This window comes from Hyaena hyaena, unplaced genomic scaffold (genome assembly GCF_003009895.1).
Source record: "Hyaena hyaena isolate Hyena2069 unplaced genomic scaffold, ASM300989v1 scaffold_112, whole genome shotgun sequence".
NCBI lineage: Eukaryota > Metazoa > Chordata > Mammalia > Carnivora > Hyaenidae > Hyaena > Hyaena hyaena.
The window spans coordinates 963,121-975,943 of NW_024080744.1; the positions used below are offsets into that span (position 1 = coordinate 963,121).

Consider the following 12,823-nt stretch of genomic DNA (forward strand, 5'->3'; position numbering starts at 1 on the left):
CCTGTTGTTGGATATAGAACTTAACACTAGGCCTTCACTTTGTATATCAGTACTGTGAGATGAGCATCCTTAACAATAAATAAAATACACACATATTCAGTGTAGAGTTTGAATCATGAAAAATGTATTCTCTTGTTGAACCAGCACCCCAGTCAAATAATGAACATTTCCATCTCCATGGAAAGTTCCCTGGTGCTTCTTTGCCCCAACCTGGCCCCAGATTTCCACTGATGGTCTCTCTGGCCTTACAGATTTACTTTGCTGTTCTGGAATTCCATATGATTGGAAACATGCAGTCTGTACTCTTTTCTGTCGGGTTCTTTTCATTCAGCATGTTTCTGAGATTTCTCTCTCCGCAGCATGTATCAGTGCTACATTCCTTTTTATCGCTGAGGCGTGCATTGTACGGCTACACTACAATTTGTTTATCCATCCTCCTGATGATGGACGTATGGAACATTTCCAGTTTAGACCCTTGGAGAATAAAGCTGCTGTGCACACATTTGTGTCCACGTTTGTGGACATATGTTTTTGTTTCTCTTGGGTAAATAGCTAGGTGTAGGGTTACTGGATGAAATGGTAATTGAATGTCTAACATTGTAAGAAAGCTCCAAGTGGGTTGAACAGTGTTTGAGAGGTCTAGTTGCTGTACTTCCTTGCCAACTGTGTACTGTGTCTTCTAAACGTCCCCGTTCTAGTGGACGTGCAGTAGTGTCTCCCTGTGGTTTTCATTTGCATTTGTATTCAGTGTGTTCAAATCTTTTGCCCATTTTTCTAAAGGGCTAACTGTCTTACTGAGTTGTAGGAGTCCTTTTACATTCTGGATTCAAGTCATTGGTCACAGATTTATTATGAATATCTTCTCTGTCTGTAGCTTTCCTTTTCAGTTTCTTGACTATGCTTTTAACAAGAAGTGCTTATTTTTTAACAAGCCCAATCTGTCAGTTGATGTGTGTGCACATGCATGTCCTAAGAAAGGCTATGCCTACCAGTGGATTGACTAGTATCTCCCCAAATTCATGTCCATCTGGAATGCAACCTTATTTGGAAATAGCTTTTTGCAGATATCATTGAGGTGATGTCATATAGGAGGTGGGCCCTATGTCCAGCGACCAGTATTCTTCCAGAAAGGGGAAAGAGGCCAAAAGAGACACAACAGCAGAGGCCATGTAAAGATGGAGGCAAAGATGGGTGTTATGCTGCCACAAGCCAAAGAATGCCAGTGCCATCAGAAGCTGGAAGAGACCAGGAAGGAGTCTTCTCTTGAACCTTCAAAGGGAGTGTATCTTGGCTGGCATCTTGGTCTTCTAGCCTCCAGAACTGTGAGAATAAATTCCTGTTATTTTGGGCCACCCAGTGGTTAATTTGTTATGGCAGCCCTAGGAATCAAATATACCTATCCAGGATCACAAAGATTTTCTTCTTTTTTTCTTCCAGAAAAGGTTTTTAAAGTATATTTATTTGCTTTTTTAATGTTTTTTTTTTTTTTTTATTTTTATTTTTGAGAGAGAGAGAGACAGAGAAAGAGCGTGAGCAAGAGAAGGTCAGAGAGAGAGAGAGGGAGATATAGAATCTGAAGAGGGGCTCCAGGCTCTGAGCTAGCTGTCAGCACAGAGCCCGACGCGGGGCTCGAACCCACAAACTGTGAGATCATGACCCGAACCGAAGTTGGACGCTTAACTGACTGAGCCACCCAGGTGCCCTCCCTCTTTTTTTTTTTTTTTTTTTTTTTTTTTTTTTTTTTTTGGGAGAGAAAGAGTGTGCACATGTGAGTGGGGCAGGGGCAGAGAGAGAGGGAGAGAGACAATCCCATGCAGGCTCTGTGCTGACCAAGCTTGATCTCACAAACCATGAGATCATGACCAAAGCCGAAACCAAGTGTCAGACACTTAACCAACTGAGCACCCAGGTTCCCCTCTTCCAGAAATTTCAATTTCACTTCTAAAGTCTTTTTCCCCCAAGTTTTTATTTAAATTCCAGCTAGTTAACATACAGTGTAACATTAGTTTCAGATGTATAATATAGTGATTCAGCACTTCCATACATCACCCGCTGCTCATCACAAGTTCACTCCTTAATCCCTACCACCTCTTTAACCCCCCCCCCCCCCCCACGGTTAGTCTTACGATCCATTTTGAGTTTATTTTTATGTATGGTGTGGTGTAAGGGTTAATTTTTCCCATATGAATAGCCACTTTCCGGCACCAATTTTAGAAGAGGTTGTCCTTTCCCTGCATTGCATTACCTTGCACTTTTTTTTTTTTTTTTTTTAAACATCAGCTGACCATAAATGTCTGGTCTGTTTCTGGATCCTCTTCTGTTTCATTGATTTATTGAACTCTCCTTATGCTGATACTACTACTCTTTTCTCTTTCTGTACCTTTATAACAAGTCTTAAAATCAGGTAGTATAAGTCCTCCAACTTTGTTCTTAAAAATCATTTTGGCTCTGCTCAGTTCTTTACATTTCCATACAAATTGTAGAATCAGCTTGCCAGGGGCACCTGGTGGCTCAGTCAGTTAAATGTCTGACTTTGGTTCAGGCAGAGCTCACGGGTTGTGAGTTCAAGCCCCGCCTTGGGGCTGAATAGCTGACAGCTCAGAGCCTGGAGCCTGCTATGGACTCTATGTCTTATTCTTTCTCTCTGCCCTTCCCCTGTTCATGCTCTGTCTTGCTCTCAAAAATAAACATTAAAAAAGTTTTGTTAATAAAATCACATATTATTTTAAAATCAGCTTGCCAATTTCAACAGCAAAAAAACCGGAGTCTTTCAACTCATGGTAATTGTCTTCACTGGCTTAGATCTTTCTGTATTGTTTAAAATTTTCAGAATACTGTGCTTGCACGTACTTTGTCAAATTTATCCTAAATGTTTTATATTTTTAATGCTCTTAGTTTTTATTTCATTTTTCAATTGTTTATTGCTAGTATATAGAAATATTTTTTTAAGTTTATTTATTTTGAGACAGAGAGAGCGTGAGTGGGGTGGGAGCAGAGAGAGAGGGAGACAGAGAATCCCAAGCAGGCTCTGCACTATCGGCATGGGGTGCGGCTTGAATTCATGAAACCGTGAGATCATGACTCAAGCTGAGACCAAGAGTCAGACGCTTAACCGACTGAACCACCCAAGTGCCCCTATTTTCTAATGTTAAACCAAGCTTGCATTGGCTGTGATGTATTAGGGTATATTATTTTTATATATTGATAGGTGTAATTTGATAATTTTGTTAAGGATTTCTGACTGTATGTTCCTGAGGGATATTGATTTACAATTTAGTTTTCTTGAAACGTCTTTGGTGTTGATCAGGGTGATCAGGTCTTGTGAAGGATTAGGAGGTATTTCTGTCATCTTGTTTTCTTTAAGTTTGGTATTTCTTCCCTAAATGTTTGCTAGAATTCACCCGTGTAGACATCTGAGCCTAGGTTTTCTTTGTGGGAAGGTTTTAAGTGCAAAATGTTTCTTTAATAGAAGTTGTTAGGGATCTTTTTGAATGAGATTTGTTAATGTCCTTCTAGAAACTTGTTTCATGACAGTTGTATTTATTAAAATTATTTGTAACAGTCCCTTATTATCCTTGTAATGTTTGTAGCATGCGTAGTGAGGTGGTCTCTTTCCCAAGTTTGGTAAGTTCTTGCATAGTTTGGCTGAAATTTTATCAGTTTTATTATTGTTTTTCCAAAAACCAGCTTTTAGGGGTGCCTGGGTGGCTTAGTCGGTTAAGCGTCCGACTTTCGCTTAGGTCGTGATCTTGCAGTTCGTGGGTTCGGGCCCTGCGTCAGGCTCTGTGCTGACTGCCAGCTCAGAGCCTGGAGCCTGTTTCAGTCTGTGACTCCTTCTCTCTCTGACCCTCCCCTGCTCACGCTGTCTCTCTCTCTCTCTCCTAGAAATAAATAAAAAAAAAAAAAACAGTAAAAAAAAACAAACAGCTTTTGATTCACTGGTTGTTCTGTTTTATAAATTTCATTGTTTTCTGCTCTGTATAGCCTACTTTGGGTTTAATTCACCCCCCCCCTTTTTTTTTTTAAAGCTTATTTATTTATTCTGGGGGGGGGGGTGGGCAGAGAGTCCCAAGCAGGTTCCACACGATCAGTGCAGAAGTGCAGAGCTGATGCAGGGCTAGAACTCACGAACCACAAGATCATGACCTGAGCTGAAATCCAGAGTCAGACGCTTAACCAACTAAGCCACCCAGGCACCCAAATCCTTTTTTAAAGGTGGAAACTCAACTGAGACCCTCTTTTCCAATACAGACAGATACAATTGGGGAAACACTGCAAAAGCAATTCATGTATTGGAAATTAAAACTGAATTTTTATTTTTCCAATTTTCTGACATTTGCACTGTTGCTTTTCAAAGTTGTTTTCTATTATAGTTTTTTAAAATTCTGATTATGTAAATAATATTAAAAAAATGTCAAATTATATGGAATTGTGTTTGTTAGAATAAGCCATAACAAATAACCCAAAATCCTTGCAGCTTAATACAATAGACTTTTATTTCTTCCTCATACCATACACCCACCATGAATCATCAAGGACTTGGCACCACACAGCCCCCCAAGGACTCAGGCTGACAGAGTCCTCTGCAATGAAATGTTTTGGCCTCATAGCCCTTTGGCCAGAAATAGCCACATCACAGGCCCACCTAATTGTAACAGTCTGAAATCTTTCCATGGGCCTAGAAGCAGAGAAGTAGGTAGGAACGAACACTGTAATTCCTATGCTTCAGAAAAAAATAGAGATTACTTCTCATTCTACTGTGAGATAATCCCTACTTAACTGTATTCCTGCCTGGCCTTGCTGACCTTCTTCATGGCCAGCCTTATGTCTGGGGTTGGTGGGAATTACTCCTGTGATCTGACTGATCAGTGATTGATGTTTTGTTGTGTTCTACCTTTATAGCTCTAACGTGATTTTATAAGTATATGAATGAGACCTGGGAAAGGGCAAATCAAGAATCCTTTGCTACATGGAAATTTCAAATTTCTTTTTAAAACCTTGCTTTAGAGTATCTTTGAAGCATACAGAAGTAACTGGTAACCATGGTATTTTCTAGGGAGGGAACTGTACTGGAAAGTGATTAGTTGGCGCTAAGGGTGGGCAGGATGAATAAATTTCATAGCGGACACTTCTGTTGAGTTTCACACCATGTAAATTATGTTACCTATTTTTAAAAACAAGTTAAATAAAAACTTGTTTTCTACAGTTTCTTCCTATATTGAATTGAATTATACTATGTAAATGAATAAAAACATCTGTTTCTTTAAAAGTTGTCAGGATCGAATGACATTTTGTTTTTTTCACTGAATTTTGATATTATCAAGTAAGGACGGTATTTTGAAGAGTTTATTTATATTTACCTTTTGGAAGAATAAAATTACATTATCCAAGTAGATCAGTTAGTTATGGTCCTTTGGGTACCAGTAATCAACATAAACACTTTTACTTGGATGCTACCTTTTCAGAAAGCTTTTTCACATACATAGATTGGGTCCCTCTCTCCAGGCCCAGTGGGGAGTTGAGCCATTAATGTAGCTTCCTGGAGAACATGAGCTCTGAAATCAGAGCTGCGCTGGAACTTCCGCTCCCACATTTATCAGTCATCTAACCAGGAAATGTGCTTATTAACCCCTGAGCCTGTTTCCTCATGGGGCGTCGGGGCGGGGGGGGGTACCTATACCTTCTGTGACTGTTGTAAGGGGAAGGTAAAAAGTATATAAGGCCCTGGACAAAGCTCAGTACATTATTTCAGCCACAGACTTGCTCCACGAATTGGAATCAGCATACCTTACAGTACCAGTTCCATCTTCTGTGGGAGAGTAGACCAGGACATTAATCCCGCTCCCCTTTGCATACTGCTGTTTAATGCACATCGTTCTGTCAAGCTTTTCTGAGATTGCATGATGCAACTATTTGATTATAATTTTATGTACATACCTTTTTATTTTACTCTCAAATTCTCATGAATGCACACAGGACTTTGTAAAAGCTACATGATGGGTGATATCGCAACTGATTAAATATAGAGGGTTCAGTGGTCTGCTATCAAGCGAGACACCAGAGCAATTTGTGAAATGTGATAAAAATGCCACTGTGCTCACTAAATTTTTTTGTTTGGTAAAATAGTGATTTTTCATAAAAAGTTACTTATGTTAACATGCAGCAAGTGTCAAAAGGTCCTGAAACCAGTTTGGGAACTACTGGTTTGGCCTCTGAAGCCTGGAGGTGAACACTGCAATGCAAACAAGATTTTATAAAATAGGTGCCATGTTATACACATGGGTCTTATATGTACACATATCTCAGTGTCTTTTGGGGACTTCAACTTAAATGTATCCCCTTTCTTCCTTTTCCTGGAAAAAAAAGAATATAGGCAGTTAATTACTGGCCCTAATCCCACAGAAAGTTCTAGTTTCTCCGAGCAGAGCGCTGGGGCCAGTAGGTGACGCTGAAGTCCCATTAAGACTGCTATTAACGATGGCTATTTTTGTTTTCTGTCTTTCACACAGAGCTTGTTCACATAAGCATTTTGGTATGCCACGTACCAAGAGTAAGATCACTAAAGACAGTAAAACTGAAATTGGAAGATTATCAGCCAAGAAAGACCTACCTGAGAAAGCAGAGTAAGTATGTTAAGCATTGTGTGTTATGAAGAATTAATTGGGTTTTAAATAGGAAACCAGAGACAGGATCAGTTAAAAGAAATCATGGTTTGTTTCCCTCTCAGGCCCTGCCAATTCTTCCAAACCAGCCAGGTTGCAAAGCAAGCCCAAAGGTGCCTTAAAAAGGACCTCTCCGTTAGCTATTTACATTGTATATGAATGGATTCATAAATAGTTTTAAAAAGTCATTCAGGAAAAGAGCCGTATCTTACAAATCTCTGGATCCCTGCAGTCCAGGTGGACATTTTTCAAGGGAAAATTCAGCACAGGTAGCCTCTCAAAGGATTTTTATCTGGTCTTGCTTGGGAGGTCGTTTAAAGAACAAAGTACTGGAATTTTTAATACTTCTTCAGTGGTTTACGGGGAAAGTGGGACATAAAATTGGTATGAGGAAGTTTTGATTTGTTCCCACAATCACTATATATTCAGGGACTATCGGAAAATGACTAAGTCCCTGTGTTCCGATATACTTCTTTCGACTGCTTTTTATTGCCTCAGTTGCATATCTAACCAGGGTCTCTCCCCGCCCCATCTCTAGTTTCTTTCAGCTTCGTGATTCTCTTACACATTCCAACTTGTCTTCGTTCTTCCAGGCCTCTTCTAAAGAGGCTCGTGGCTCGTACATTGGTGGCTAGAACTGATCTGTATCCTCATCGTCCCTTCTTACTTCTTCTTCCAGGGACTAGACTGCTTCTCTGTCCTTCCAGTGGGCCCTCTCTGGAGCCGGTGATGAAATGGATTCTCAGGAAACATCCCTTGGATGTTGACCACTTAAACATGGTTTCTTTAATCTATTTTGGATGAGTTATAAAGGTTAAAATTACTTTATATAGGCAATTGTTTCTCTTATACTAAAGGTATTTTTTTTTTTAGATGGGTCTAAATATAAACCCACTCTACCTTTTTCACACCCACTTTGAATGAATATTGGCTATGATTTTTCCATGTTTACTTTTAATTTGAGAGAGAGTGCACACATATGTGAGCAGGGGAGAGGCAGAGGGAGGGAGAGAGGGACTCTTAAGCGGGTTCCAACTCGGAGCTCGATCTCATGAACCATGAGATTATGATCTGAGCCAAAATTAAGTCTTGGATGCTTAACCAACTGAGCCAACCAGGCACTCCAACACTGGCTATTTAAAACAGCCTTTTTTTTTTTTTTCCCCCTCTTGTCACAAGGATGACTTCATATATTCTTATCATTCCATCTGGGCTTTCTTATCCAAACAACACCACTGATAAGGTCAGTGGCATTTGTCAAGGTGATAGCCATGATTTTATGTTTTGTACATCAAATCTTAATGGAACTTTTTTGGGAGAGGGTCAAGTTAAACTATATATGTTTAAACTATATATATATGTGTATATATATATATGAGTATAGAAAAAATTGAGCATACAAAAGAATTTGTTTCAGTGGTTTTTTTCTACCTGTAATTATAAACATAGGTATAACTGATTTTTTGTAACTGTCTTATATATATACACACACACGTGTGTGTGTGAATACATAATTTGTGTACCTTAGTAAATCAGCTTATGACATAGTAGATTTATAGCCATGACAGTATGTTAAAGGAAAAAATATTTATGACCCTTGTTAAAGAATGTTAAGGCAGACTTTTTTTTTTTACAAATAGTTTATTGACAAATTAGTTTCCACATAACACCCAGTGCTCATCCCGAGTGCCCTCCTCCATGCCCATCCCCCCTCCCCCCCACATCCATCAGTCCTCAGTTTTTGTCAGCATTCAAGAGTCTCTCCTGGTTTGCCTCTCTCCCTTTCCCCCACCATTTCCGCCCTTCTTCTCCCCCTTGTTCCTCCGTCAAGTTCCTCCTAATCCTCCTATACGTGCAAACATATATTTGTTCTTCTCTGCCTTATTTCACTCAGCATAACACCCTCAAGGTCCATCCATGTTGCTACACATGGCCAGATTTCACTGTTTCTCATTGTAAGGCAGACTTTACTCAGGAATTTTGCACTAGGTGCAGGGCCCACTACCATGGGGTTTTGCAGTGGGGTAGAGATTGGGCTTGACTCTGACCACAACAAGGAATAGTAGAAATTTATAGGCAAGGACCAAGGTGGAGGTTAGTAGATGGAGTATTACTGAGGAAACATCGGGGATAAGGAGGGATTCTTGCTAAAGGCAGGCCAGAGTGACAGATCATCGCTGAGGGGTGGTGCGGGTTGAGGAACCTAACCAGATATTGAAGGTCAGATTTTGGCTCACCAGACTTAGCAGGATTCTTGCGAAAGTTGGGACAATGAAAAGATGAACACAGAAGCTCAAGAAAGCATTTGAACTCTCTCCTCAACATGGAAAGACTCTGTCAAGTTAGGGTTCAATCTGTCCAAGGAACTGATAGCTTTCTTTCACACTGGTTTCTTTCTTTACCCTCCGATAATATCCTCAACTACTCCCTTGAGTACAATTAATTGAGTACAATTTAATCATTGTTTAACAGGTTTTAGGCCAATTCAGTTCTTTTACTTTTCAGGCTTTGTATTCCCTTACTAATTGTTTTCCTTCAAGTTTGAGAAATTCAGAGACACCTATAACTCAATGTGTACCCTTTTAGTCATTTTTCTGTATATGTATAATGTCTTAATATTTAGATTTGTTCCTGCATAATTTTGTAAACTGCAATTCACTCAAACATCCTGTAGAAATTTATATTTTTTAACATGTAACAAACTCAAGGTTAACATTTCACGAGTTATGGAAGAGGAAGAGTGAAAACTAAATCTTCCTCCTATCCCGAGAATCAGTTTTAATAGCTGCATAATGGTACATCATTAGGATGTGCCATCAATCATTTTTAACCCATCTCCAGTTGTTGGCATTTATGGGTGGGTTTGTTCCTGTTTTTGTTTTCTTGTTTATATAAACATTGTGGTGGAATAGTCTTAAACTTTTGGTCAGTTGTGGGTTTTTTATGATAAATTCCTCAAATTTCCTTCCATTTTATTTTATTACTTTTAATTTTTTTTAATGTTTTATTTATTTCTAGGAGAGAGAGAGAGACAGCGTGAGCAGGGGAGGGTCAGAGAGAGAGGGAGTCACACTCTGAAAGAGGCTCTGGGCTCTGAGCCAGCAGTCAGTACAGAGTCCGACGCGGGGCTCGAACCCACGAACCGCGAGATCATGACCTAAGCAAAAGTCGGACGCTTAACCGACTAAGCCACCCAGGCGCCCCTTCCATTTTATTTTTATTTCATTTCATTTCATTTCGAGTAATCTCTACACCCAACATGGGGCTCAAACTCCAAGATCAAGAGTTGCACACTCCACCAGCTGAGCCAGCCAGGTGCCCCTCCTTCCATTCTTTCCTGTTTTCTTCCCTTCTGACCTTTTTCATCTTCTTTTTCCTGCCACCAAATGCCTTAATCACTCCAGCCTCAACTCCTGTTCCTTTGCCTTTACCTAGCACTTCTTAATGTTCTCAGCCTCTGTTCCTTCCCTGGATTCTTTCTCTCATCTGTCCAGGTGCCATACCTGGAAGATCATGTCCAATGATAAATCTTTTATCTTTCTTTACCTGTGTCCCTATTAATTTTCAGCTTTACTGTTTTTATATCTTTGAGTTTCAGAATGATGATGGTCCACAGCTAAAACGCTTCGAAAATTCCTAAGTTTCACTGACAAAACGACAAAGAGTTGAGTTGGGGTAATGTTCATTGTCTGGAGTCATAGTGAGACTGGGTTAACAGCCATCAGTTATTGTCCTGAGTATTACTATCAGGTTGCTATCTTAAGCCTGTTTTTGGCTCTGGTAGATTTTCTACCTCTCTCCACAAATTACTAAAATCTGTACTTTCACAGAAGTTGAATAATTTTTATGTAACATTTTGGTTAGAGGTCTAAAGTTCTGAACCATCTGGGTCTCAAAAAAAAATGACCAAAGTATACACATTAATTCTTCTTGATCATATTCTTCATTATGAGAAATTTAAATTCCTATTTATATGTTTACAGTTGATCGTTGAACAACACAGGTTTGATATGCAAAGATCCATTTATATGTTGACTATTTTCAATAAATATAGTAGAGTACTGTAAATGTTTTTTCTTTAGGATTTTCCTAACCTTTTCATTAGCTTTACTCTAAGAATACAGTATATAATACATATAAAACATACAAAACATGTGTTCACTGACTTGTCAGTAAGGCTTCCAGTCAGCAGTAGGCTATTAGGAGTGAAGTTCTGGGGGAGCTGAAAGTTACGTACAGATTTTTCACTATACCGGGGATCAACACCCCTAACCCCCTTCTTGTTCAAGGGTCAGCTATAATTTATTTCGGGAAATGATTGGATTAGTTTGTTCTTTGAGACTAGAGGTGCTTGCTTTGTAAAGGTTTAAATTAAACATAGCATCAAGGTCTTCTTTCCCTTTTTCTTTACAGGGATGGAAAATAAAGGGAAGTGGTGTTTTACTGTATGTACTTCAGCAGGCCTTCTGCAGCTCCGCTGAAAACATGACTGCTCTTTCTTCCGAGAACTGCTTTCAGTACCAGTTACGTCAAGCAAATCAGCCCCTAGATGGTAACTGTCTGCTATTCTTGATAATACTTGGGAAAGTATTACTAAATATCCTCACACTAGGAATGAGAAGAAAAAACAGCTATCACAATTTTATGGAATATTTTTGCTTTTCACTAGCATTCACTGATCTCTTACTTTTAGTAAGCATTTCCATTATATATTACTTCAGAGATTTTGTACTTTTAGGCATTAGGTTTACTAAATATCACATCTGCCTGTTTACTCAAATTATTTCATTTACTTATGGTTTTTTGCATATTCCAGTTTTCCTAATAGCGTTTATAGATTATTACCTGAATTTCTCTAAAACTGCAAGGCTTGCATTGAAGTGTCAAAAACTATTTTATTTCTTTACAGTAATTTTAATTTGGGTTTCAGTCCTTGCTTATGTTTTGGGGGACCCAGGTATCTATCAAAGCCTGAAGGCACAGAGTGTTTATTCTTTCCAATGTCCTTTCTACATTAGCATTCAGAGTTACTGGCTGTCATTTTCCATGCTGATGATTTTACTTATGGCTTTTATAACCTCTTGGTCAGAAGTTATTGCCTTGGTACAGGCTGTTAGGCTGACTTCCTACATGAATGAGACTATTCTATATTTTCCCTTTTCCTCCCATTCTAGTTCTACTCTGAGCTCTAAAAAAACACTCTTGCCCAAGTTCATCATCTGTTTTCTTGGTACCTGGTTACCATTTGTACTACTTCAAGTAATTATCCTTCTACTTAAAGTAGAGATTCCAGCATATATTGAGATGAACATTCCGTGGTTGTACTTTGTCAATAGTTTTCTCAGTGCTACAATTTATTGGTTTAACTGTCACAAGCTTAATTTAAGAGACGTTGCATTACCTGCGGATCCATTCGTCAACTGGAAATGCTGCTTCATTCCACTTACAATTCATAATCTTGAGCAAATTGAAAACCCTATATCAATAATAATTTGTTAATGTTGCCATGTGAAAACGAACTCAAACTGACAACTACAATAAGAATCATAAAGATTGAACTGGTTTCCCCACCACTCCGAAAGCTTTCATACCTTTTCACAATGTGTCTTTTGGGACTGTAGTATTAAAAACAAGATAATTCCAAGAAAAATGTTTATGCCTGTTCTGTAACACTAAATGTACAAATACTGACTTAACAGAGAAGTGAAAACGAGTTACTCTTTGGCCAGTAATACTGATTTTGTGTTACCCAAAAAACTACTGGATGCAAACTGTTATGTAAATCTGAGATTCGATGCCAATAACATACAAATGTAAATAAACATTTTTATTAAATTCAGAGCAAGAAAATCAAGATCATTTTTTGAAACTTATTTGATATAAATACTCTTCAACATAAGGGGAAGATTAGCTCAGTTTAAATTTAGGTAATTAAAAAAATACATCTCTGTTCTTAACACAGATAATCCTGGAAGAAAAGTTTTAGTTGCTCACCTTACAGAATTGGGAGTAGTGACTAGGTCTCTTTCCATGACATACCAGATTCACTTTCATTTATAACTTACATGTCACATACTTGCAATGTCAAATCATAATCACACTGGCAATGTATCACACTGTAAAAGTAAAGGAGGGCTTTATTTCCTCAGCACTGCTGACAT

The 12,823-nt window shown here is 38.7% G+C and overlaps 1 protein-coding gene across 4 annotated transcripts in view; it reads left to right on the plus strand.

Annotated features, from left to right (window-relative positions):
* Positions 1–12,501, plus strand: part of GPR160 (G protein-coupled receptor 160) — a 60,697-nt gene extending 48,196 nt beyond the window's left edge. For 2 of the 4 annotated variants that reach the window (XM_039236545.1, XM_039236544.1), the window contains 2 exons: positions 6,510–6,623; positions 11,076–12,501. In XM_039236545.1, coding sequence (XP_039092476.1) covers positions 11,148–12,161 — 1,014 coding nt within the window. In that variant the 5' untranslated portion in view covers positions 6,510–6,623; positions 11,076–11,147 and the 3' untranslated portion in view covers positions 12,162–12,501. Of the gene's footprint in view, positions 1–6,509; positions 6,624–7,816; positions 7,906–11,075 lie in introns of those variants that run through there. The other 2 variants (XM_039236543.1, XM_039236546.1) reach the window with 2 other exon arrangements.
* Positions 12,502–12,823: the final 322 nt, after the last annotated feature.